The following is a 23,385-nucleotide window of genomic DNA, read 5'->3' as shown; positions in this document are numbered from 1 at the left end:
AACGTCCTTTTTCCAATTTTTATTTTTTATTTTTTTCCTTCCGAGGGCCCTTCCTGACATCCTGCCAGGGCCAGGGAGCCCGGCCAGCTTTCCGGTCCAACGCTGGTTTCCCACAGACCCCCTCGGGGGGGCACCGATCGACGCAACGCTCCCGAGCGAACGTACGGACGTGGGACCGCCTCGCTACCCCCAACGTGGGTAAACAAAGGAAACCACTTCTGGGAGCCACGCCCAGCGCTCAATAGCGCGGGCGGGGACGGGCCGAGGGACAACAGAAAAGGTGGGGATAAAACACAACAAAGAAAGCCAGTGCGAAACAGGAGGGAAGAGACTGGACCTGGGGGGGGGGGGAGGGAAGGCTTCACAGTCGGCAGGGCCTTGTAAGGACACGGAGCAGGTTCTCGCAACAAAACAGAACACGCAAGCAGCCTTCGCGTCGTGCACGGGCGATGACATAATAAAGAGCTTTGATGGGTTCAGGGCAGCGTTTGATGTGCTGTTCAGTGTAAGCCCGTGTCGCGCCACGGAAGCAGGAGCGCTGCTTGTTGGGACACACTGTGTGGGATCTGAGTGGGAATCACACTCCGGGCGTATGGTAGCAGAATAGCAATCAATCAGAAAAAAGGGGCATTTTGAAACTCAAATTTTTAAACTGTGTGTGTGCTATGCGATGCGATTTAAAATGGTCATCTAAATCGGAATGTTGCTGTGAAGTGCACTACACGATTTAACCAAACAAAACACAAGCTCGACACCTGCAAACTTCCAGACAATCATCACCCCCGTTCTTCGTGAAATACCCATTCTGGTGGTCATGGGGGTGAACCCCTATTGGTGGTGGTGCTGGTGGTGGTGGTGGTGTTTGTGGTGGGTGTAGTGGTGGTATTATTGGTGGTGTTTGTGGTGGTGGTGCGAGTGGTGGTGTTAGTGGTGGTGCTGGTGTTGCTGCTGTTAGTGGTGGTGTTTGTGGTGGTGGTGGTGTTAGTAGTGGGTATAGTAGTTGTGTTTGTGGTGGTGGTTGTGTTTGTGGTGGGTATAGTAGTGGTGTTAGTGGTGGTGTTTGTGGTGGTGGTACTGGTGGTGGTGGTGGTGGTGGTGCTTGTGGTGGTGTTAGTGGTGGTGTGAGTGGTGGTGTTAGTGGTGGCGTTAGTGGTGGCGTTAGTGGTGGTGTTAGTGGTGGTGTGAGTGGTGGTGTTAGTGGTGGTGGTACTGGTGGTGGTGGTGCTTGTGGTGGTGCTTGTGGTGGTGTGAGTGGTGGTGTGAGTGGTGGCGTTAGTGGTGGTGTTAGTGGTGGTGTTAGTGGTGGTGGTGGTACTGGTGGTGGTGGTGCTTGTGGTGGTGTTAGTGGTGGTGTGAGTGGTGGTGTTAGTGGTGGTGTTAGTGGTGGTGTGAGTGGTCGTGTGAGTGGTGGTGTGAGTGGTGGTGTGAGTGGTGGTGATAGTGGTGGTGTTAGTGGTGGTGTTATTGGTGGTGTGAGTGGTGGTGTGAGTGGTGGTGTTGGCGGTGGTGCTGTGAAGCTAACCTGGAAGTCCTCCAGGGGGAACTGCAGCATGTCTCTGAGGACATCGCTGAGGATCTGCGTCTTCCTCTGGACCAGAACGTTCTCGTAGTCCAGCGGCTCGATCACTTTGGGCTTCACCTGGAGCAGAAGAAGACAGGCGTCATTAGTGTGCTGCTCGCTCCACGGCGCCGGTCTGAGGCAACGAGCGAATGACACACATTCTGAAAGGGAATTAGTGAAGTAGAGTTGTCCCGATATCAATACCCGTATCGGAAATTCCTCCGATACCGCCTTAATTGCAGCCAATCGGGTATCGACTCGTACGCTAGTCTATGAGCCGATTTACTACACAGAGAGAGAACATCACAAACACTACGCTGTTGATCTGTGTTCTGTAACGGTCGGAAGTGGAAAGCCGGAACAGGAAACACACTGTGGACGACTTCAGTTTTTCCGAGCGTGTTTTCTCGGTTAAACAGGACTGGAGCTGGCTGCGATTGGTCCAGCAGGTTGGCGTCTCCTGACACCCTGGCCTCCAGCAGAGCATAACGCCGGGGCCTTCCCTGCCCGCACCGCTGGAGCTCCACAGACACATGCTCCGTGTTACCGCACCGTGACGGCGCGGGAGGGGTCCCGTGTGAGAACGCAGCGGTTCCAGGGCAGGGAGGAACCCTAATGAGGTCATGTCCCCCTGACAGCCTGCATAGATCACAGCTCTTTACACAAGGCAGGAACCAGAACCCCGCCGTTCCCCTCGGCGGCCCCCTCGAGCTGGCGCAGGGAACACACACAAGCACCCGGAGTCAGACACCGCCGCGCCGCCCGGTGAATCTATGGTGGGATTATCGTCCAAAACAATAACCTTCCTTGTTGTCGTTTGTGCTACAACACCCTTAGACATACAGATAGATATATAAATGTGAGAACCATTTTTTGCTTCAGGATGGGACCCATGTGACATGCATGACATCACATCCCTTCGTAAACACGGGGGGGAAGCAGCAGCCATACGTCCCCTCACTGTGCGGTCAGACTGCATTGCAGGAGTTAGTAATGCTCTAATCCACGGGCCCAGATGTTGCTCCCTCGCCGGGGCGATTAGAGACGTATCGGATGTCATGCCACGAGGTATTGTCTCAATCCACAAGAGTGGACTATTCATAACGACAGAAGGTCATTTAACGACTGCTGCAGCCAATCCACACAGCCAGCCGAAGCTGAACCAGAGAGAGTGTGTGTGTGGATGTGTGCTCGTGTGTGTGTAAGCGTTTGTGCGTGCGTGCATGTGTGTACGCGTGCGTGTGTGTTTGTGGGCGTGCCTGTTTGTGTGTACTCATATATGGTAAGTATAAGTGTGTGTTGACAGCAAAGTCCAGACCCCATAGTCCGCATAGTCCAGACCCCATAGTCCCCATAGTCTAGACCCCATAGTCCAGACCCCATAGTCCAGACCCCATAGTCCAGACCCCATAGTCCAGAGACCCAATAGTCCAGACCCCATAGTCCCCATAGTCTAGACCCCATAGTCCAGACCCCATAGTCCAGACCCCATAGTCCAGACCCCATAGTCCAGACCCCATGGTCCCCATAGTCTAGACCCCATAGTCCAGACCCCATAGTCCAGAGACCCCATAGTCCCCATAGTCCAGTCCCCATAGTCCAGTCCCCATAGTCCAGACCCCATAGTCCAGAGACCCCATAGTCCAGAGACCCCATAGTCCAGACCCCATAGTCCAGAGACCCCATAGTCCAGACCCCACAGTCCCCAAAGTCCAGACCCCATAGTCCAGTCCCCATAGTCCCCATAGTCCAGACCCCAGAGACCCCATAGACCCCATAGTCCAGACCCCATAGACCCCATAGTCCAGACCCAGAGCAGGGCCTCAGCGGGGTCTGAGCCAGGCTGCGCGTCGCCCCAACACATCTGGCTCTGATAAGGCTGACGTCAGAGAGGGGGGGGCCTCGGAGACCCCGGCTGGAAACGCGTTGCTAGGCAGCGCTGGTGAGCAAAGCACCTGACGACGTATAGGACGACAGGCCTGTTGGGAGGGGGGGGGGAGCGGAGTCATACACCCTCTATCTCTCACCCTGCAGTTTACAGGGAAGGGAGGCCATTCTGAGATATGGCCGGAGTAATCTAGATTCTGGAAGAATCCCCGACTCCCTTCAATCCTCCCTCAAAAGCGCCTCCCCCAAAACACATGATTATCTCGCTAGCGTTAGCAACAGGTCATCCTAGCCTTGGGGAGACCCCCGTCATGGGCAGCGAGGGCACGGGCAAACTGCAGTGCAGGTAGTCAGGTAGGCAGGAAGACAGACAGGTCGGCTATCCAATCCTTTCAGTCGGGCCGGATGAAATGATTGGACGCCAGGGTTTATTATACATAAACTCTGTTCAGAAATTCATAGATTCTGAGGATTTTCTGAATCCAAGTACAACATTTATTAAATATATCAGAAAATGAAGTGACACACACACACAGATAGACAGAGGCAGAGGCAGAGGCAGAGAGAGAGAGAGAGAGAGAGAGAGAGAGAGAGAGAGAGAGAGAGAGAGAGAGAGACACACACACACACAACTGACACCACCACAGAGCCAGGTGACTAAGGCTAATGAAAGCCTTCTGGAGGATAACAGTCCACACTGATAAGGTATTCATGTGACTGTGTGTTTATCTGGCCGGCGGGGTGTGTGTGTGATCTTGTGGTCATGTGACACAGAGCCAGTCCACAGTATATAATGAACATCTTGTAAGCCAAATCCTCTGCAGCCACTATAAACCCCGGCCTGTCTGGGCCTCGACTACCTGCGCCGCCACAACAGCCGGTGTGAGCCAATGACAGCTCAGCACCGGGCAGCCAATGAGAAGCCGGCTGGCCAGAGGGATTCCACCCCGAAAGGTTTGAGTGCGAGACGTCACTGCTGGGAGAGGCCAGAGGTCAGGGACATTATTAACATCCTAAGAGGGAGGGGGAGAGGAGGGAGGGGGGGATTGTCAGGGCGGAATTGTCGGGGCAGTGGGAACGTCCATCAGGCCATGCAATTATGAAATTTAATAAGGAAGGGCCAAAGGCCGTATACGTTAAAGAGGTCGCTATACCTCCTTGCGGAAAATAAGTTTGGGGAGGCTGTGAGAACGCAATGACGTGATGTCGGAGGGGGGGCCCAGGCTGACTCCTCAGAACGCCTTCCTGCACTTCTTCTGCACGTCCCACAGTTTGTAACTCGATCCCCACAGATGCCGGCGACGCGAACGCGGAGCGTGATTAGTCTGAAGCGCAGAACGAGTTTGTCTGCAAAGGAATTCTTCGGTCTCGGCTGGTGGAAATACAATATTTGAAGTGTGCTTTCCGCTCGGCTGAAGCAAAACAGTTTGCTTTCCCGTACGCAGGTGATTTAATTAGGATGTTGGCAGTGCATTCAGAAATACGACAATGAGGAACAACAACAGAGGCCGCGTTTCGATTCGGACAACGGGGATAATTGGGAGGGCATTGTTTGGAAAGGCTTCCTCTCCTCAGCATGGATTCCTGAACTCACCTCCTCCCCCCTTCTGCTGACTATAATTAGACGTGTTGTCTCCCTCCTTTACCTCCCGCAATCCACATCAGCCCAGCACTGCTCAACATGTTTACGTCAGCGCATTGACGGAGCCAAAACACCAAGTACACACACACACACACACACACACACACACAACAAATGTCCACTCACATCCATTCTAGTAACACCCCCCTGCTGAACCGAACCACAGTGCTGAGCGCAGTCCGACTGAAACCAGCATCAATGCACAAAATTCCATAAAGATAAACAAACTTTTCTGCAATATGTCCCCATTTAACCACAACCCCCAAAACCCCGGAGAGAATCATTGCTGCAAACATTAACTCCATATCTGCCTGTAAGACACTGCAAGGAAAGGGTGCACTTGAAACTTGGACGGAGAGAAGGTTTAAGTGATTCTTTCCATTCATTCTGGACAATGGATTTATCATCACTCTGGCCTTACTGTGGCTGAAGAGAACAGCCCTGGGGAATGTGTTCGGTCGGCCCGACTCAACCCAGTCTTTACAGGTGACTTTTACAAGAGGTTGAATTATGGCGTCATAAACGTCGTAGTAAACTGTCTAACGCAACTTTGTTTTGGAACACGATAAGGTTGTTCTACGTTCCTTTTAAGGTAAGCTTTCCGCGTTAAAAGGACATCCTGACATCAAACGAACCCCGCACACAGAGGTATCCACAGAATCCACCGTAGCACTTCAGTCCCACAGGTCACCTCTGCTGCCTGTTCTGCCACCAACCCCCCCCCCCCCCCCCCCCGCAAAACAAACCTCAGAACCTCTGGAGACAAAAGACAACCAAACGTACAAACGACCCAAAGGCTCCAGGACAGAACAGGCCCCCCTGGGGGCCCCGTCGGGCGTGAGGGGGGGGGCTCTGGGACTCACCGCCACCTGGGGCACCGGGCCCGGCTCCGCCTCACACGGGGCCAGGCTGTGGTACTGCTGCGGAGACTCAATCACCAGCTCCTTCTTGGAAGCCTTGCTCGCCCCCCGTCCCTGCATGGTCGCCAGCTGTGGTAATCCTCGCTATCGCTACTCAGTGCCCCGCTCTGGCCAGTGGCCCGCAGCATGTCCGGGTGGAGTAAAGGCTGTGTTGGAGTCCAGTCGTGGAAGTGGTTGGGTTTTCCCCCCCCCGTCACACACAGAGAGCCGACAACCTCCCCTCCTGAGAGCCTGCTGTCTTTGGGAGCCAGGGAGCGTCCTGAACTCACACCCCTGCTAGCGAGAGACAAGCACCTCCCCGTATCTGGCTGTGGGGGAGTGACACACGCGCACACACACACACACACACACACTTATAGGCACGCACACACACACTGGAGATATCTGAGCCTCTGCCATCCACCTGCACTACGACACGCTGGTCGGACCACAGGCAAACAAAAGGAGGAGCATTCCTGGAGTATTGCAGCCTGACCCGGGACGGCCCACTCCTGGACAGCTGTGGGACGCGGCGGCCTCTCTCCCCACTCGCACGGATACAATTAGCACCGGCAGGAGAAACACGATACGCCTTCCGGCTCTGTTACTTTGTGCGTGCCTGAACACAAGGTCGTCGACGCAGTGATTTGTTGGTACGGGGGAGGGGCGAGGACCCCTAGGTGCGCGCAGCCGGTGACTCGACCCTTGTGCAATCACAGCAGCGCTGACTCACTCGGATGTGGTCTCGTGGCTGATCGGCGCGGTAACCGCGGTTTCAAAGCTGAACCCCATGAGAACGACGGACGCGTGTCCGGCAGGGTGACACGGTGCGGCCGGACGCCGCGGGCCACCCTAACGCAGAACCAGGACTTCCTCCTCTTCCTCTACAGACTCCCAGGGCTTCGACGCCCCTGCCGCCATGACGCCGTAGCAGCAGAGGAGCCAGGCCAATCCAAGTATACCATGTATCAAGAAAATATAGATATATAAAAGGAAGAAGGAAAGAAAGAAAGAAAAAGAGAGAGAGAGGTGTAAAGGGAGAGAGCGAGGGATAGCGAGAGCGATATAGCGAGAGCGAGAGAGAGAGAGAGAGAGAGAGAGGGCGAGAGAGAGAGAGAGAGCGAGAGAGAGAGAGAGAGAGAGAGAGAGAGAGAGAGAGAGAGCAAGAGAGAGAGAGAGAGAGAGCGAGAGCGAGAGAGAGAGCGAGAAATAGAGAGAGAGAGAGAGATGCAGCGGCGGAACCCGGCGGAGGTGGAGGGTGGGGGTGAGCTAGAGGGTGAGGGTGGGGGTGAGAGCCGGTCTGACTGCTCCACCAGCCCCTCTGCCTGTTGATCCATCTGCTCCGGGGGCATTCCTGTGTTACGCGCCCCCCCCCCTCTGAGCCGGGGCCCGCGGCCGCTGCCGCCTCACAGCGGGGAGCGTGTTGTCTTTTCACGCCCGGGGTCAGAGTTCAACACGGGGGGGCACGGGGCGGTTTCACACAGCTGCTCCCCTCCCACGCAACGCACACACACACACACACGTGATGACAACACACACACTAACAGACACACACCCATACACATTATGGCAACACACTCACACACACACACACACACTATGGCACCACACACACACGCTATGGCAACGCACACACACACGCACACACACACACACGTGATGACAACACACACTAACAGACACACACACACCCATACACACTATGGCAACACACTCACACACACTATGGCACCACACACACACACACACTATGGCAACACACACACACACTATGGCAACGCACACACACACACTCACACTATGGCAACACACACACGTGATAACACACACACACACACACACACATACGCGCTATGGCAACACACACACACACACAAACGCACGTACATACATATACTATGTCAACACACAGACACACACACTTGCACCAACCTTCTAGTGAGACCCCCTGTGCAGACCCTTACTGTACCGGGACACGTGACTATAAGGATATGAGTTAACCGTTACTCCCTAAAAGGCCGATGGTACTCTCTGGAGTAGCCAGACACACACACACACACACACACACACACACACACACACACACGGCTGGCTGCTGACAGGTCAAAGATGCTACAGAGTGTATTGGTATTCAGCGATAGAGGCAGCATGGGACGGACACCGCCACACGGACTGCTCGAGTGAGTGTTTGCCGCCCCGAATGCGACGTCACTTCCTGTTTATCTGGAGTTACAGTACACGTTTGGACGCTGCACCCCCTCCTTCGGGTGGAGCACGCCGGCACCGTCAGAGTGCACCCCCTCCCTCTGCTCCAGAACCACAGGCCGGGTCCAGCCGCATCAGGGCTCCTCGTTCACGCCCTGCCCTGCCCTCGCCCCTCGCCCCTCGCCCCTCGCCCCTCAGCTCCTCGCCCCTCAGCTCCTCGCCCCTCGCCCCTCGCCCTCGCCCCTCGCCCCTCGCCCCTCGCCCCTCAGCTCCTCAGCCCCTCGCCCCTCGCCCCTCGCCCTCGCCCCTCGCCCCTCGCCCCTCGCCCCTCGCCCCTCGCCCCTCGCCCCTCGCCCCTCAGCTCCTCGCCCCTCGCCCCTCAGCTCCTCGCCCCTCGCCCCTCGCCCCTCGCCCCTCGCCCCTCAGCTCCTCGCCCCTCGCCCCTCGCCCCTCGCCCCTCGCCCTCGCCCCTCGCCCCTCGCCCCTCGCCCCTCGCCCCTCGCCCCTCAGCTCCTCACAATCAGGGAGACTCATGCTGCGGTCAAATACTGCTGTATAGGTTCACACGCACACACACACACACACACTCACACACACAGACAGACACACTCAGACACGCACACACATACACAGACAGACACACACACACACAGACATACTCAGACACGCACACACACACACACACACACACACAGACAGACACACTCACACACACAGACATACTCAGACACGCACACACACACACACACAAACACACAGACAGACACTCACACACACACACACACAGACAGACAGACAGTCACACACACACAGACACACTCAGACACACACACACACAAACATAAGCATTCCCACACAGACGTGCACACACACACAGACATGAGCACACACGCACACACACACACAGACGGACACACTCAAGACACGCACACACACACACAAACATAAGCACACACAGATGTGCACACACACACACATAAATGCGTGCACACACACACACACACACACACACACACACACTAGTATACACTGAATCCTCACACACTCATAACCACACATTTTCTACAGATGAACCAGCAAAGCCTGCCGGATTACTACATTGTTTTATCGTTGAATATGTTTTTTTAATTATGTTGACCTGATCATTGATGCTACGCATCGCTTCACTGACATGAACCCATTCTAACTCTCATTCATGACAATCATACACCCAATTATAATAATAATAATAATAACAACAACAGATAAGTCATAACTCATTACTAACTAACATAGCTAAACTGAAGCCGCTACTACTGAAAACAAACTATACAAAACTTTGAAATTGTTTTTGCTGACTGTTCCTGAACGCACAGTGGGGGTCAACTGCCGGGGCAGAATATGGAATTCATTAGCATCCACAGCGGGAACAATGGCACAGTACCGCAGCTGGGATGGGTGGCCTGGACCAATCGGTGCTAATGTGTTTGCACAGAGAGGCAGAGCTGCTGGATTCAATGGAGCAAGGGAGCTACTTTCTAGAGCAACACACACACACACACACACACACACACAAACACATCAAAGGCCCTTACACCTCATCATAGCTACTGTATGCACACATGAAGCACCTACTAAGATAAAATACACAAAGCTGCACACACGGTTAAGCTAAGTACACACACACACACACACACAAACACACAATGACAGTAATTGCTCATGTGATGACTTTAATGGCCTTTGATGGTGTGAGAATGCGCGTGTGCATCAGTCGCCCAGCCCTGAAAGTAATCTGTGTTCAGTAAAAGTGTACGTTGTACGTTTCCTCGCGTGTCATTAAGACGGTCCGACCGGCACGTGAACAGGTTCATTATACGGACTGCAGACCTCGCAGACAGGTTGTCTCGGGGTGTCTTTGAATTGTTAAACTTTTTATCTCTTCTCAACCGTCATTTCCATAATGTCTTCAGTTACTATTCCTCAGTTACAACCCTGCACACAAATAAGCACTCAGAAAGCTCCAGCGTATCTAAAATATCATATACAGTACAAAACAACGATACAAGCCTGAAATGAAACAAAGGCGCATATGATTGGCTACAGACCTATGTATGCCCCCCCACCCACCCCACCCCTCACTGTGGACACCCAGTGCTACAACATGGCCGGCCGGTTACGTAACAACGGCTTGATGCAATCAACCAGAGCTTTCCCAGCGTGATCCGAGAGGGAAACAGGGAGTAGCCAGGCCAGGAATGTAACAAAAACACCCAGCGCCTCCATCCTCTCACACACCCACCACCTCCTCCTCCTCCTCCACCTCCTCCTCCACCCCCCCACCACCCACTCTCTGCTTCCCTGGAAGCTGCCCCCCCTTGCGGGTGAGGTCTGCAGGCCTCCCAGTAGGGGGGGGGGTGTTGTGTTGCTGGGAACAACGGTGAGTTAGGCTGGTTGAAGGAGCAGATAAGGAGCGTGGGAGAAGAACTGGTGTTAGCGAAGTCCGCTCCAACGCGGGGGCTCTGAGCTTCGTTCTCACCCTGGTTGGTCAGAGGGGCGGGGTACGATGATACCCGCTTGCCGCAACGCGCCTGTGGCCGGTCATTACCCAGCACCCACCTGCTGGGTAATGACCTGTGCTTGGACTCGTTGGATAGAGCTAGTTTCACCTACGGATTGCCGCCTCAGTCCCATGCAGCAGAAGTAGAAACGAATGAACAACCATGAGTTCGGATTCCTTTAGTATCTACCACACCGGCCCCTGATGCTAATGTGCCACAACCATCGGGTGTCATTTTCAACCCCTTCGTTGTTCTTGCTACGATGCAGACAAAGACCGAGCCAGGTCACCAGCCAGGGCTTAAATAACCTTGACCCTTTTTGGTTTGTAACCTTCAGGAAATCCCGTCTCGTCCTGCCCGGGAATGCCTAGCCGTGCGGCCGCTGTTCCCTGCCCAAGACGCTTGGACGTCGCTGGGTCGAGGGGCTCGAGACAACGACCTCCTGCTTCACTCAGCGAGCAGGAAACCTGGGTCAGGACACAATCGATGGAGGGCCGACAGCAACAGCCACGGTCCCTCTGGGTGAAGCAACGAGAACTGCCAGGCAGTGAATTGGACACTCTGTTCTGTGATCTCACCGCAGGCATCAGTGTTATTGTCTGTGGACATTGTTGAGCCGATTTGCAAACATGCCGGCATAATGTGCCTTTCATGTCCGATAACGTCGTTAAATGCATTTGACGTTCAGCATTCAGATGTGGTTCATCTGTGCAGGACACAAGCTTTCATCACGCATCAATGCGGTGACTCGGTAGAGGGAGAGAGAGAAAAGCAGATGATCTCGGCGGAGCGGTTTAACCTAATAACGTATGATGCCTTGCAGGCCCGAAGGCGAGATGTTCAGCAGGATCCACTCCCCTCACCCGGGGAACGAGAAAACAAACACAGCATCACTGACTCATTAGGCACGGTCGGCTTCAGAGGAGAACACGGCTGCGGCTCTGGGCGAGGGTCACTACAGCCGAGCAAAACATCATCTGATGAAAGCCTCTATTATCACGGGCCGGTCTGACGTCACCCGCCCGCCCCTCCCCTTCCGTCCGGAAACATTCGGCTGATAAGAGCGGCGTGCGTCGCGGAGGGCACGCCGGTCTCTCCGCTGCACCTCTCGGGAAGTCTGGCACCGGAGCAGCGGGAACAACTCTGCCAGACGTATTAGACCGCGGCGGCGTGCCCTCATGGATTATGGATACTGCAGTTTTCGTTCCTCTTAAAGAGCTTCCATATGTCTGATGGTGATGTCAGAGCAGTATAATCTAAAGCGTAGCGATTTAACGACTTGCAAACGCAAACAGACCAGACGTCTTCCTCACACCTCACTCTCCCCCCTCTCAGTTACATGTGTGTGTGTGTATGTGCGTGCGTGCGGGCGTGTCGGGCGGGGGCATGTGTGACCTTTAACCTAATGGTATCTGCTCTAATTCCCCCCCCCCCACAAACACACGCCGATAAAAGAAGCAACTGGAATAAGCAGGGATTAAGACTTCAGGGGGGACAGTTGTCTTCTTTCTGCGATAAACCCCCCAGCGCCTCAGAGAACGAGGTCTAGAGAACCAGGTCTAGAGAACCAGGCCGGAGAACCAGGTCCGGAGAACCAGGTTCAGAGAACCAGGTCTAGAGAACCAGGTCTAGAGAACCAGGTCCAGAGAACCAGGTCTAGAGAACCAGGTCTAGAGAACCAGGTCTAGAGAACCAGGTCCGGAGAACCAGGTCCAGAGAACTAGGTCTAGAGAACCAGGTCCAGAGAACCAGGTCTAGAGAACCAGGTCCAGAGAACCAGGTCTAGAGAACCAGGTCTAAAGAACCAGGTCTAGAGAACCAGGTCCAGAGAACCAGGTCTAGAGAACCAGGTCTAGAGAACCAGGTCTAGAGAACCAGGTCTAGAGAACCAGGTCCGGACGACCAGCAGAGAGCAGCAGGATTCACTCAGGGTCTGGAGCTCACCAGATAAACAGAGAGAGGCAGAGCTCTCTGTGATGAGGACCCCGCCTTGGGGGAGTCCAACCTCTGAAGGAGCAGACATCTGATGGGGGAGTCTGACCTCTAACGGGGGAGTCTGACCTCTAAAGGGGAGACTGGGGGAGTCTGACTTCTAACGGAGTGAGGAGTAATGCAGAAAGAGGAGTGATGGGATCCGGCTGAACATTGGCCGGACATCTCCCAGAGAGTCAAACAGAGAGAGAGACGGTTGCCTTGACCTACTTCCTCCCCCCCTCCCCCATTCTCCTCCCCCCCTCGCCTCTCTGTCACTCAACACCACGACACGCAGCATCATGACCGGCGCCCTCTGAAGGGCCGAGGAAGAAGACCCGAGCATTCTGCACACATACACACGTCTCTCTCTCTCTCTCTCTCTCTCTCTCTCTCACACACTCACACTCACACTCACACACACACACACACACACACACACACACACACACACACACAAGACGGGGCGAGACAAGCTGGTACGGAGACAGAGGAAGCTTGCCAGGCCTGCTGATGAAGAGCTATGATTGACTTCCAGTAGACAACAAGCTTACTGCATCCCCCTATCCTCCCCTATCCTCCCCCATCCTCCCCCCCCCTCCCCCCCCCTCCCCCCTCCTCCTGGCCTGGTGGACTTAGCGGTGACTGTACTTACTGTGGCGTGCGGTCACAGCCAGAGGGCTGCCTGCCCTACATTCCACCTCCTCTGTACAGTAAACGCTCCTGATATCAGCTCATAGGCTGGGCCGCTGCGATGCTGTACGTGGCACGCGGCCACCACCATAAGATGTATTAAAACCCACCACTGAAACAATATATATGTTATAAAAAGAAAGTAAAGAAAATGTATGATAATTATTTTTGCAATGAGTTCTGCAACGTGAATATTTTAATATTCTGGATGAATAAATAGGCAGGTGTTCTTTCCTACCAATCCTTCCCTTCAGCTACACGTCAATCCATAGGAAATTATTTAAAAAGTAAACTAAAAATACCCTCAGTGCGTTGTGATAACTGGAAAGCGGTGTTCCTACACACGGCAGCAGCATGAAGCATTCATGAGATTTACGATCCGTCTTCTGCCTTCTGTCAGAAAACACGATCTAGCGGTTAAGAGCACTTTGTGAGCGTTCCACATTTCTGAAGGACGTTCCGACGTTCATCGGAAATGTGGGAAAAGCTCCGGGCCAGGAGGAGGAGCGCAGCGTTACGGAGAATAGAGGAGAAGAACAGAGCGTACCGTGGACATCAGAGAGTTCATATAAAGCAGACGACCAAAACAAGGTGATAAAACCACATTCCATCCCTTTCATTTCACTCCAGCTTTAGCACATGTGGCTGAATGTGCGCACACAGACACCTGACACACAAACCAGAAACTGTGAACCAAATACGAGTGTTCATGCAACGACCAACACACGCGCATAACTTTTTGACGCAAATATACAAAATGTCACATGCACACACATACACACACTTGCATGGACAAACACACACACACACACACACACACACACTTGCATAGACAAACAATTTCATACACACACACAAGCACACACACACACATGTTTGTACTGTGTCACACACACACACACACACCTGCACTATCGCAGAGGCACACACACCTGCACTATCGCTGACACACACACACTCACACTTGCATGCACTCACACAAAAAAATGCACACACACACGTTTGTACTGTCACACACACACACACTATCGCTGACACACACACACACACACACACACTCTTGCAAACACGACACCCCCCCCACGGTCCCCCGCTCCGAGCGCACACACACCTTGGGCGCCCGCGGGGCGGGCCAGGCGCGGGACTCCCTGCGGCTCAGCGCCCGCTCCGCCTCCGTCCGGGCGGCGCCGGGCCCTCCGGCCGCGTCCTGGCAGCCGTACCCGCTGCAGGTCCTGTCCAGGACCCCCCGCAGGCTGCCCAGCGCCGCCACGCTGGTGGAGCACCCCATGGCCTCACCTCATTGGCCCGCGCTCAGGGAGACCCTCAGCCCGCTGACCCGCCTCCCGCGACCCCCGACCGACCGCGGAGGGCCGCCGCATGACCCGGACCCCCACCCCCCCTCCCCGGACCCCGGGCGAGACTCCTCCCTTGCCTCCCGTCCTCTGGTCCCCTGGAGCGCGTCTGTCTGGACAGCGTGTCTGGTGACAGGTGGAGGTGGAGGTGGAGGTGGAGGCTGTTGCTGCTGCTGCTGCTGAGGACGAAGCGTCCGAGTGCCAGCCTGAGCTCCCCAGAGCCGCTCTGAATGAAGCCTGATACCGTTACAGCTGGAGCTCCTCCCTCCAGCAGGACAGAGCGAGAGAGGGGGAGAGAGAGAGGGAGAGAGAGAGGGGGAGAGAGAGAGAGAGAGGGGGAGAGAGAGAGGGGGAGAGAGAGGGGGAGAGAGAGAGGGAGAGAGAGAGGGGGAGAGAGAGAGAGAGAGAGGGGGAGAGCGAGAGAAGGTTGCTGTGTGAGCTCTGCTTCTGCTTGAGCCACTAGTGAGGGTCAGGACAAAGCTCCCATGGAAAAGGCTTCTAACATCTCTCTCTCTCTCTCTCTCTCTCTCTGTAAGTTTCCCTCTCATCCTGTTTCTATTTGAATCTATCTCTCTATCTCATTTTCTTATTTCCTTTTTAACAATTTTTACTGTATTCTATGTCTTGTATATTTTTTTATTAAATCGTGGATCATTTTATGAAGATCATTTGCAAGTAACACATAACGACAACAACAAATCAAACTCAAACATAATTTCAATATCACTACGGATAGATCTGCTGAAGGCTTGCGGTCCAAAGGGAAGCCAGAATACTGCGGCGACAACAGGCCATCTGTAATAGTACGGATGAGTGGGGAGTGTTGAGTCAAATTGAAACAAATGGGTTGTTCTAAATGTAACCTCATATCTGGGGGGAGTCTGCAGGGAAACTGCACCATGGCTCACTGCTTATTTAGTTCAACCCAGGAATCACAACGAAGAGCGGCTGTCTCGTATTCAGCAGAATAAAGGGTTTGGAATTGAAAAAAGCACACATACAAATCAACTAAAAAGAAATAAGATTCAAGATTCAAAACGTGATATCGATCAATATTACTTATTGCTACCCTGGCATTTGGATTAAACTAAGACAGCTTGACGGTAGATCTCCAAATATGGCAGACGGGGATGGGAGACAAGTGGGAGACAAGTGGGAGACAAGTGGGAGACAAGAGGGAGACAAGTGGGAGACAAGTGGGAGACAGAGAGGGAGACAGAGTGACGGGAGACAGAGTGACGGGACGCAGGGATGGGAGACAGCATGGGAGAGAGGGATGTGAGACAGGGAAGGGAGGCAGTGACAGGGGGGGAGACAGGAAGGGAGACAGGATGAAAGGCAGAGACAGAGTGATGGGAGACAGAGACTGGGATGGGAGAGAGGGATGGGAGACAGCAGTGGGAGAGAGGGAGGGGGGCGGCCCTGGGAGCGACGTGTTTACTAAACACTCCGCGGGGGGGAGGCAACATGGCACGCTTTCAACCGCCGCCGCCAAGACATCAAACAGATTTCTGCTTTTTCTCCACAAAAGATTAGCCGCTGGGAGACGGCAACGAGACATGACGCTCCAGATCGGGGGCCAAGAACACGCTGATACACACGGAGATGTGCCAATCGCACAAACGGCTTCTAAATAAGGCCAAACCCCCCCCCCCCCTCCCCTCGCCACGGCGGTGAGGCGCAGTGATGTGGGGTTTACTTCAGATGGAGAAAGTATGAAACAACCCTAACAGAATAACACGCTAGGAGTCCGACCGCTGGCTCGACGGAGCGTCTCCAGCCGGAGCGTCTCCGGCCGGAGCGTCGCACTCAGCGGCTCAGAATGTGGATGTGGAGCATCACCCTCCTTTTCCTCACTTGACTCCTACCACCTCCTTCAACAGGACCGGTGGATCTACAGATCTGTGGATCTACAGACACTTGACCCTTGGACCTTCAAACTCAGCAGAGCACAGAGGAACCGCTACGGAGAAGGGAAGAGAGACTAGTTCCCGGATTAGTAGAGCTGCAGAGAGGGAAGACATACTACCTCCTGGAATGGATTGAAAACAAAAACAATGAAGAATGAATTGAAACCCTTACCCAGATAACGTAAGAAAAACACGCCAGTCAAAACACCATAAAACAAAACTGAAACCCATGGAACCGTAACGTTATTATTCAATTTATTGGCTGAATTGGCAACACTTTCAGACGCAGCTCAAATTAGTATTTATTTCCCTTCCCTGTCGGAGAATTTGAATGATCCTATTTGTACAATTCAAGTGTGATCAGATCTTGTTAGGAGCACCGGTCGGGGGGGGGGGGGGGGGTAATACTATTAAATCAGGGGTTCACGGCTCAGGGTGGGGGGAAGGGGGGCTGCGTCACCACAGAGGAGAGGGAGGACAGACGGGAGACGCTGTGAGGAGAGAGAGGACAGACAGGAGACACCGTGAGGAGAGAGGACAGACAGGAGACGCCGTGAGGAGAGAGGACAGACAGGAGACACCGTTATAACCTACACCCTCCTACCCCCACCATAACCTACACCCTCCTACCCCCACTATAACCTACACCCTGCAGCTTTGCATTGCACACAAATGTGTGGCTGCTGTCTGCTGTCACAGGGAGCAGGTCGCTGAGCATGAAGCCTCTGCTGCCTCTCTGCTGCTCGGTTAATATTTCAGCAGCACTTGACACACTGAACTACATCTGGTCTTACGAAGAGGGGAGAGAGAGAGAGTGGGGGAGTGAGTGAGTGAGTGAGTGAGTGAGTGAGTGAGTGAGTGAGTGAGTGAGTGAGTGAGTGAGTGAGTGAGTGAGTGAGTGAGTGAGTGAGTGAGTGAGTGAGTGAGTGAGTGAGTGAGTGAGTGAGTGAGTGAGTGAGTGAGTGACCCAACAGGCTCAGGAGCCCGGCTCCGGACGGCCCGGCTCATGTGTTTGGGCAGCGGTCGGCGAGCTGTCGTAATTACTGAGTGAGGAACCAGGGGCTGCATGGCTGCCGATTCATCACAACAACAACTCAGGCTAGCTGCAGTGCCACCGCATTGGGGGCCCCATAGCTGGCTCTACCTGCAGGCCGGGACATGCACGCTAAACACGGAACCGCTGAAGCAAGGCCAGACGTCTACTGAGGCGCCAGGCGCTCAGAACGGTTCTGAAAACCTGGGATGATCTGAGACGTTTCACCTCCTTAACAGACGACACGACATGACAACACCAAGTTACTCAAACCGCAGCGACAGAGCGTTCTAAAAGGCGGTTCACGTGGTTAAAAAGCATTCAAAATGCAACACAGTACATCCTAGATACTAGCAGCGTACAAGTGGAAAATGCTGGTCTGTGCTTCTTTCCTTTCGACCTGAATGTCTGAGCAGAGCGGAAACGGCCGGTCTGCATGTCTGGAGGAAGACTCAGAAGAGCCAGCGCATCGTTCTGTGCATTCTGCTGAGTACCCCTTCTTCCCACCGTCATCCAGTCAGGAGGCCGGAAATGCCTGACATCATGTGAGGTCCCCCAAGAGCACTGATTGGCTGCGGCTCCTAAACCTTTATCCTAAACGCTGGCACAGTAAGACCCGCAGCGCACTGAAGACGGCCAAGGTCTGCTGAATCTGACCCAAGGAGATGAAGAGTGAGAGAGGGAGTCTGCAGTGAGTGTGTGGGTTTGCGTGAGTCTGTGTCTGTGCATGTGTGTGTGTTATTCAATGTGTATACGTGTGTGTGTGTGCACATTTGTGTGTCTGTGCAAGAAATGTGTGTGTGTGACATGTCTGTTCGTACATGCGTGTGTAGTCGTGTGTGTATGTTTGTGTGCATGTGTATGTTAGTTTGCATGTGTGCATGTGGGTGTGTGTCTGTGCACGCATGCATGCGCGTGTGCGTGCACATTTGTGTGTGTGCCCTGCAACAGGCGGTGCATTGGTGTTCTATCCATGAATAATTCAGGCCAGAGTTCAGGGCTGCTGAGTCATCTGTTGGGGCCGAGTTCCACTCTCCTCTCCTGCCCTCCCCTCCCCTCCTCTCCTTCCCTCCTCTCCTGCCCTGATCTCCCCTCCTCCTATCCTCTCCTGCCCTCCCCTCCACTCCACTCCACTCCTCACCTCTCCTCTCTCTCCTTCTCCTCCTCTCCTCTCCTCCTCTCCTGCCCTGATCTCCCCTCCCCTCCTCTCCTGCCCTCCCCTCCACTCCTCACCTCTCCTCTCTCTCCTTCTCCGCTTCTTCTCCGCTCCTCCTCTCCTCCTCTCCTCCCCTCCTCTCTCTGCTCACTCAGCAGAGCTCTGCTTTCCAACACCGGCCCGCTGGCCCCTGCAGCTCCGATCCCCGTCACCTTCTGAGTACTTTGCACTCACAGGGCTTGTACGCCAGAATGCATCATGGGATGTTTTGTTGGCGATACCAGTCGTAGTACCGTAGAATCCTAAACCAACCTGAATATAACGTCACCTAGGCCAGGGAGGGCTTTGCTTTGGCCCGTCTCGCAGGAGACATACTGGGGCCGTTTCCCACACAGCGATGTCTCCCTTAACGACGGACATAATGTCTAGCATTCCAACGCCTCGCGCTTCAAACGTGTTGGCAGTCATCCAACGTGACGACATGATGTAGAAGCACTATCGGAAGGACCCTGTCGTCACATCACAGGGCATCTCCACGTTACTACTAGAGACTGAGAGACAAGCTCTGTAGAAGAACGTCATCTTTTTTCATCATTTATTAGCTGATCTTTATTACTTTATTGTCTTTCATTTTATTACGATGTACCAGGTAGACCTTGACTGTATTTGGCTGCTACCGTCGGTCCCTAATCTCTCCCGCCCTGCTTCTGATGCTTTTGATCGTGTTAACGTTGTTTTAAAAGGTGCTATACAATTATGAGTATTATTATGGGCACCGTGCTTGCATGCAATTAGAAAGAGGAGCTAGCTGATGAACTGAAAGCACCACAGACGGCCGCCGGCCTGATCAAGTAGTCCTGTGTGCTGAAGCACAGCAACACCTTTATCCACGGCTGAGGGATTGTGTGAGCAGCCTGGAACCAACACACTGCATTTCTCTTCTCATTTCCCCAGCTGGAGTCGAGCAGATAAGAGCCTTTCTGAAGAGTTGAACTCGCTGACTTACGGATTCTGCGGTTAAGGCTTCACTTTTATTGACACCAAATATTTATCATAGGATCTGTTGCCTTTATGACTTTGATCGGGTCAAATAGAAGACAGTCTGAATCGAGTTTGTTACGAACCGATTGGATGAAGAGATCACCTTTCATCTGCATGAATGTCAACACGTAACTCCTTATAATCCCCATGATGCACCTCGCTCAGTACTGCACCTACACCGCCCCCTAACCACCCCCCACTACGGCCCTACCCAGCCCCTAAGTGTCCCCCCACCCCCATGGGGACTGAACCATTACATCAAGCTATAAACACAACAGTACGGGGGGGGGGGTCATTAAAACATCAAAGCTCAGCCCTCCTACACACTGGAGAGTAAGTAAGAATAACACACACGCGCACGCGTGTGCGTGTGCGTGTGTGTGTGTGCATGTGCCCACATGTATGTGTGTAACATTAAGGCCACAGTGTAGTGGACCCCAGTGACATCACCCCCAGGTCTCCAGAAGGGAAGAGGCTGTTTCCTGCTGATGTGTGTGTGTGTGTGTGTGTGTGTGTGTGTGTGTGTGGGTAACATCCCCCCCCCCCCCCCCCCCCCCCCTCCCCCCCCACCATGCCCACTGTCCTTCAAAGCAAAACAAGCAGACCAGCCCAGCGAGGAGCGGACCACCGCTCTCCCAGGTGCATGCTGGGAGCCTGGTGTCCAGGGTTCGTGTGCACAGTAAAGAGGGGGACCACAGGCTTGGGGGTGGGAAACACGGTGGAGCGAGGGTTGGCTGAGGAGGGCGCAATGCATTGTGGGAGGGCGGTGTCACCGACAGGACTGAAATGCCCGTGCGCTCAACGCTTCACACGTCCGGAAGACTAGCACCGGGGATGTCGCGACAACCACTGGGCAGAGAATCACTTCCCCCCCCCCCCAGACCTCCTGGCTTCCGCTGTTTAAACGGCCCCAGACGAACACAAGCAGCAGCATTCTCCTGCTTCTGGATGGGTTATTATGGGATGGTTTATTTACCCTAAACGATGGTGGCACTCAGGGACACAGCTTCCTCTGCTTTGTAGTGCTGGCATAAACACATCCCGTAGGTTAGACACACTAACACACACACACACACACACCTTTCAAACTATAAGCAGCAGACAGTGAACAGTCACCCTGCTGAGATCTTAATGGAGTAGGATTCAGGACCTCATATGCACCGTGTGCACGTGTGTGTGCGTGCCTGTGCGTGTAGGTGTGTGTGTGTGTGTGTGTGTCACTAGCAGAGGCTCGAACACATTTGCCCCGAATCGTGCTCCTTGCTCCGAAAGAACACTAAAACACACCTTTTGAAGCTGAAGAACAAGTTTGTGAACACATGCTTCCTAAAGATTAAAAGATTACACGGTTCAAAAGTCCATCGATCATTTAAAGATAGACATCGATGACGTTATCTAAGGAACAGTGTGGTAAGAGTTGAATAGTTTAATTCCTTTGTTGGGTTTCATTTCATTTCAATAGTGTGGAACCGGGTTAGACTTACGAGAACTAATAACCACAGGGACACTCGTAATGTTACAATAACAATAACAAACATATCTTCATATTACATTTGAATAAACAGAAAAGCCCTCTAAGCCTATGAATGCCGTCAGTGCCACCTACAGGTAGTGGATCGTACTACACTCAAACGCATGTCAACAATGCAAACACAACTTGCTGTAGGCCTTCTTATTATGTTCTTTACAAACTCTGTGTGTCCGCAGCACTTCGGGTAGGGCTTCCGATCTTGCAGGAACAGTCAACGTCCGCCCTGAGTCAGACTACCGTTTTGCACATCCTTGAAATTCCCTTAACCGTCTTCTTGTAAATCCAGAGGCCTGCGTTCGTCACAGAGGGAGGGAGGGCGTGTTGTGTGGACGCACCGTGCCAAACAAACATTTTCCGAGGTCATTAAGGTTAGATCTTAAAAAACATCTGTCTCTCTCTTGACTTCTCCTTGATAACAAATCACCTCTGCATCTCATCTCTGTAGACCTCTTCATTCCTTTGGAATCGCTCCCTTCCTCCTCGCCCTCCCCCCCCACCATGCGTTTCTCCGCCTTTGAGCACTGATTCATTCACATATCTGTGATCGACAGGTAAGGAGGACTCCCTGATTGGTCAGAAATGAACCTGGAGCATTCTAAAACCTAAGTGGGCGGACTCAGTAAGCATTCTCACGTTTCACACAGCTTTCTTTTACACTTTCTTTATAGAAGTGACCTGACAACGTATCGTCATGGAAACCCCAGCCCCTAGCGCCAGTTCCCGGTAGCCCTTTATGCGAAGGTGAGTCTGGCAGGCTGGGATCCCGTCGCCCTGCTGGGCGGGTTGCAGTGCCGCTGCCGCCGTATCCAGAGACAAGTCTGTTCGCCGCGGGGACCCGAGAGGCAGACAGGGCCCGCACTACCCTGCTGTAAGGCCCCCAGGGCCCAGCCAGACACTGGGGCCGGTAGCGGCCTTCTGCGTTCAGAGAGGGTCCTACCAGGGCATTCCTATTGGGATTTTATTATTAACTGTATGGTCGATCAATCAGTGGATGTTTAAACTCTTGTTGGATTTAGAGGTGACGATAATCTGTCTAAATACTTGATTGAAAGGGAACTTTAGCCTTGAGTTCACTTAACTGAGTATCTTACTTATTATTAGCACACTTTCTATGAAATAGAGTTAATTTGTTACTTAGGTCTTATCTTGTACGACAATAATACATGATTCTGTATAGATTTTCCAATTTGCGATCCAGATCATTCAGCGACACTCGACACGCGAGTACTCGACCTGCATCTGATCGAGAAAACTATAAGGTAAACAAACCGGAAAGACAAATCATTATATCTACTTCATCTTTGATTTATAATGATTCATCTTAATGGGAGCCAGGGCCACTGGAAGTAGCCATTAAGGGATTAGCTGTGGTTGAGAACCAGATGGTACCGGCCAACAGCCCTTCAATCTCAGCACTCTGAAGAGCAGTTAGACACAGCGTCTGCAAATGAGGGTGTCCTTTTTATAACCAGATCAGTTAATGCATTACATTAAAAGACACACTTACGCATACGATACCTGCCTCATTGTGCCACGTGGCTGTATGTTAAGGAGGGGGTTGAATTGTAAGTGTGTGTGTGTGTGTGTGAGGATGGTTGTGTCTGTCTGTCTGTCTTTCTTTGCATGTGTGAGGGTGTGCATGCGTGTGTGCGTGTGTTGCGTGCATGTGCGTTGCGTCCTGTGTTTGTGTCGGGGTGGGGGGGACTTAGCGTGGGGCAGGCTTATCTTCAGTAAGAAAGTGGCCGAGTGTTTGAGTTGTAAGTGTGTGTTTCTGTGTGAGGATGTGTGCGTGCGTGCTTCTGGATTGTCTATGCGTGTGCGTGTGTATGTGTGCGCGCGCCTGCATGTATACGTGTATATGTGCGTGCGTGTGTGAGTGTGTGTTTGTGTGCGCGCGCCTGCATGTATACGTGTATATGTGCGTGTGTGCGTGCGTGTGTGCCTCTGTGTGTGTGTGGGGGGGT

The 23,385-nt window shown here is 53.2% G+C and overlaps 1 protein-coding gene across 1 annotated transcript in view; it reads right to left on the bottom strand.

Moving 5' to 3' along the window:
* The window catches only part of LOC307072027 (dedicator of cytokinesis protein 9-like), a 60,424-nt gene extending 54,248 nt beyond the window's left edge, over positions 1-6,176 (bottom strand). The window contains 2 exon segments of the mRNA XM_079731185.1: positions 1,523-1,639; positions 5,954-6,176. Coding sequence (XP_079587311.1) covers positions 1,523-1,639; positions 5,954-6,070 — 234 coding nt within the window. The 5' untranslated portion in view covers positions 6,071-6,176.
* Positions 6,177-23,385: the final 17,209 nt, after the last annotated feature.

Source organism: Pollachius pollachius, assembly GCF_949987615.1.
Source record: "Pollachius pollachius genome assembly, chromosome: 3".
Classification (NCBI taxonomy): Eukaryota; Metazoa; Chordata; class Actinopteri; order Gadiformes; family Gadidae; genus Pollachius; species Pollachius pollachius.
This window is presented reverse-complemented; position numbering and strand designations above follow the sequence as displayed.